The sequence below is a fragment of the Cyprinodon variegatus genome, unplaced genomic scaffold (genome assembly GCF_000732505.1).
Source record: "Cyprinodon variegatus isolate N-32 unplaced genomic scaffold, C_variegatus-1.0 Scaffold191, whole genome shotgun sequence".
Lineage (NCBI taxonomy): Eukaryota > Metazoa > Chordata > Actinopteri > Cyprinodontiformes > Cyprinodontidae > Cyprinodon > Cyprinodon variegatus.
The window spans coordinates 956,378-960,525 of NW_015150644.1; the positions used below are offsets into that span (position 1 = coordinate 956,378).

Sequence of the window (4,148 nt, forward strand, 5' to 3'; positions counted from 1 at the left end):
AATTAGCTGGTTTATTGATTTTACTAAAAACTGTTTTATTATGTACTTTGTCTTTAAACAGATTTACAGGTTAAAGTTTTAGTCAAACTATTATTTTCTCAGCTGTAAGAAACTATAATTGATCCAGACGAAAAACAGTCAATCATGATTTTTGACATCAAGTCTCTTTTTCCAGATTATTCTTACTACTTTAATGTCAAACCCATAAAATGTCTATTTTGAAGCCAAAATGTCTTTCTGATAAATTAAAGAGACAAAATTAAAATGATCAAACCTGATTTATCATTCAAATCAATTCTGTTAATCTTTGCATTGCGTCCAATTAACATTAATTAATGTGCCTTTTTTTTTTTTATTTAACCAGGAAAAAATCCCGTTGAGATTATAAACCTTTTTTTCAGGGGAGTCCTGGCCAAGAGGCAGCAAAGTTACATAAGAAACAGAGATAATTCAATTAAATGGCATGTAATAAAAAATATATATATCAAGTAAAACAATTACAGATCACAGAGGCTGCTTCAAATTCTTTCATTTTCAACTTGTAAGCATTTAAAGATAAAAACTGAGTCAACTTCCAGGTTTTATGTAAAAAAATTACACGCACAAGGAGCTGCGTAGATAAATACTTTCTTTCCTAGTCTTTTAATCTTATTTCTTAGAGAAACTTAGTAGATTTTTTTTAATGATTCAACTAGATCAGAAAATCTAATTTCAGAGCAGAGGACAAAGGTCACAAAAGGACAAAACCTACAAAATACATAAAATGTCAGAAAAGAGGAGAAATTAACAGCATCAGTTTAAAAAACTGCAGCTAATTAAAATATCTACCATTATTTATTTTAGCATCTTTATGGATTCTGATGAATTCTAACTGTTCCAATTGTGCTATTTTATGAAACTGTTTGATATAAACGATATTTGTCCTGCTTTAAAAGTCTCTGTTCGTGTTGTTATTCATGTAGATGCAAAGAAGCAGAAGCTTCTTCATTTATTTGGGTTAAAAGGAATAAAATCTGATTTATTTGAGTTTTTATTCAAGTTTCATGTTCAGATTTATATCTTAATGAGATAAAAGAAATCATTATTTTTTTCAGGATGTTTCCAATCTTACTTAAGGATTTTTCTCTGAAAATAAATGATGTGTTTTGAAATGTTATTGTTGATGCTAGCATGCTAGCCCTTAAGCTAAACCCTAAACGTTAAACCCTCACAGCTTTTCAAAATTAATTTAATTTTTTTTCATGGCGTTTGCTGATAAAAACAAACATTTATTGTGCAATTCTGTAACCGTCTTCCCCGGTGTCAGCAGCACAGACAGTAGGTAAACAGACTCACCTTCTTCTCTCCACTGCTGGCTGATTTAGCTGCTAAGCTAGCAGGAGGCTCCAAGCGATACTCGCAGGCGGCTAACCGAATAAACCGAGACAAACACCGGGAGCAAACATGAGCCGCTTGGTTCTCAGACTGAGGAGGAAAATAATATCAAGAGAAACAAACCAACACACATCCTAATGGAGTGACAAGGCTGTGACGCTGAGCCCAGCTGAGCAGCTATCAAAGCGATCAGCTGACCAACCCGGAAACCGCATGACCAACACTTCCGGTGTACATTTTCAAAGTAAAAGATTTTTTACTGCAGCACAGAAACCTTTTAGTTTCCAAACTATTCTCAACTACTTTTGAGGAATATAAACATTTCTTAAAAACCAAAAAAGAAAAAAAAAAACTTAATGCAGTATATATATATATATAGGCTTAACTGGCTTATATCCAGGGTCTTTAACTAATACAATCCAAAGACCCATTTTTGACCTTATATCAGCAAAAATAAAACTGGTTTGCATTTTATCATAATTTTTGTTAATTATCTGCTAAAGGACATTTCTTATTTTAAAAGAAACTGCATTTTATTTATAACTGTATTTATCAAAATGAAAAAAAAGAATTAAAAAATAAATAAAATTTAGCTTGAACTCATATCTATTACTGTACAAGTCATAGGGGTCCTGGAGCAGCAAAGCAGAGCATCACACCACCGCTTGCATACAGTATTTGATGCCTTGCATCCGTTTCTGAAAATGAAATAATTTGCCAGATGCAATAAAAGGCACAACCTACATTCTAAAAATGTCTGATTCTCTCCCGTCAGACCAAAGAACATTTCCCTATTGGTCTTACGGCTCATTAGGATGGTTTTTTTATCCATTTTATGGAATAAAAATCAGTCGTCTTCCTCTGGCCTGGACGGTTAGTTGTGGCCTGCACTGCAAAAACTCTTGCACTGAAAAAAATCTTAAAATAAGTGTATTTAACCTCAATTTGATTACAAAATAAGATGATCTGCAACTTGAATGAGCATTTTTAGCATTGCAATATGACATCAGATTATATGCACTTGAAATAAGAGGCTGCAGTTGTTTTTTTTCTTATTTTAAATGTAAATTGCCTTATTCCATTGGCAAAGTCTCTCTCACTCAATTTGAGAAAAAATGCACTTATTTTAAAAAAAGTCTTACATCGATATACATTTTTTTTGCAGTGTGTAGACTCTGCGATGGCGCTCCTTCAGTTTGTTTCTCATTTCTTTAGTTTAGACGTTGCAGGTGACGCCCTCAGAGGAGAATTACTTGTGGGAAGATGGACAGCTGTCCTAATGTTCTGCACTTGGTTTGAAATCAGCCTTATTAGATTGATGAGCAGAACGGAAGCAGCCTCTTCTCTAAGGTCATGTCCTCCCTTCCTGTTATCAGCTGATCTGCTGCTTTTATAGAGAAACACCTGGCTGCTGCTTTCTTCTCCTGAAGAATGAACTGTCAGGCCTAAAAAGGACTGTAAATATTATTAGATCATTAATGTTCCAGCCTCTCATTTCCCATGAAAAATGCCGTATTTACCTTCTAACCAAGCAGCTGTAATAAAAGGTCCCTGGGATCAATTTTCAGGAAGACTTTTATCTAAACTAAGGACTGTTTGATTAAAAGAAAAAAAGTGTTTGTTCTCGCTGTAACTTGAGCTTCGACTACTGAAGTTCAACAAAGGAAACATTCAACAGATTTAACAAATATCAATTTCACACACAACCTAGAACCATAGAAGCGTATTTAAATACACTTTGCACTTATGGATGTAAACACCTGTAGACTTTATAATGAAGGATCCCTCAGGTTAAGCCGGGTGCAAACAGTCATGGCAGCTCTCAGGACTCTTCTTCTGGCTTTAGCCGGTGAGCTGCTGCAGCATCAACTCTTCAGTCGTCATGTTAACTATGTTTTAAAACATTTGTTTTGTTTCCCAGCAGGTTTTCCCTGCAGCAGGACCTCAGAGTGCTCATACTTCGGTCTGCTGGATCACCTGAACATGACGACGTCGAATCAAGCTCTTAAAATTTCACGTCCTGTAAAGAACTGGACCTCGACCACGTTGGTTCAGCTGGACATGGTTCTGGACGGGATTTTAGACATGGTGAGCGTCCTCATCCTCTCTGCGTCTCTAGAGCTTCTTTTATTCAAGAAGTTTTACTTTGAGTCACTTGACTGTTTTTTTATGATGTGAATACAATTTATTTACTTAAATTTTAGCTTATATTTAATTTAATAAAGATTATAAACAGATTATTGTGAAAACTTAAACAAAAGCTTAACATAATTAACTATACATTTTTTACAAATTTAGTGTGGGAAACTGAAATCACAGTTAATTTCTGTGTGTTTTGTGAAACGTAACTTTTTAGGCATAAAATCCTAAATATTCCTTAAAAGTTGGTTTCCAAGATTTGAACCAAGTCCAGTGGATTGTTTTTTAAACTTTTACGGAATGACTATGAACTGGATGACTGAGAATCTTCATCAAAATCCTAAATAATGTATATTTTCAATTCAATTCAGTTTATTTCTATAGCTCCAATTCACATCATGTCATCTCAAAGCACTTTCCAGTTCAACCAGATCATCCAGTCAGATTGATTCAAAGTTTTCTATCTGAGGAAAACCAGCTGATTGCATCGACTCATTGACTCAGATGCAAATCTCACACTAAGCATGCTTGTAGCGACAGTGGAGAGGAAAAACTCCCCTTTAACAGGAAGAACCTCCAGCAGAACCAGGCTCAGTGTGAGCGGCCATCTGCTGAGGCCCACTGGGGTTCAAGGA

General features: G+C 34.9%; 2 protein-coding genes across 2 annotated transcripts in view; one reads left to right on the plus strand and one right to left on the minus strand.

Annotated features, from left to right (window-relative positions):
* The window catches only part of LOC107087688 (transmembrane protein 104-like), a 10,984-nt gene extending 9,412 nt beyond the window's left edge, over nucleotides 1–1,572 (minus strand). Inside the window, exon 1 of the mRNA XM_015379401.1 lies at nucleotides 1,336–1,572. The gene's annotated coding sequence lies outside the window, so the exon portion shown is untranslated. The remainder of the gene's footprint in view (nucleotides 1–1,335) is intronic.
* Nucleotides 1,573–3,156: 1,584 nt separating this feature from the next.
* Nucleotides 3,157–4,148, plus strand: part of LOC107087690 (5-hydroxytryptamine receptor 3A-like) — an 8,041-nt gene continuing 7,049 nt past the window's right edge. The window contains exons 1-2 of the mRNA XM_015379402.1: nucleotides 3,157–3,223; nucleotides 3,299–3,462. Of these exons, the coding sequence (XP_015234888.1) occupies nucleotides 3,187–3,223; nucleotides 3,299–3,462 (201 nt within the window). The 5' untranslated portion in view covers nucleotides 3,157–3,186. The remainder of the gene's footprint in view (nucleotides 3,224–3,298; nucleotides 3,463–4,148) is intronic.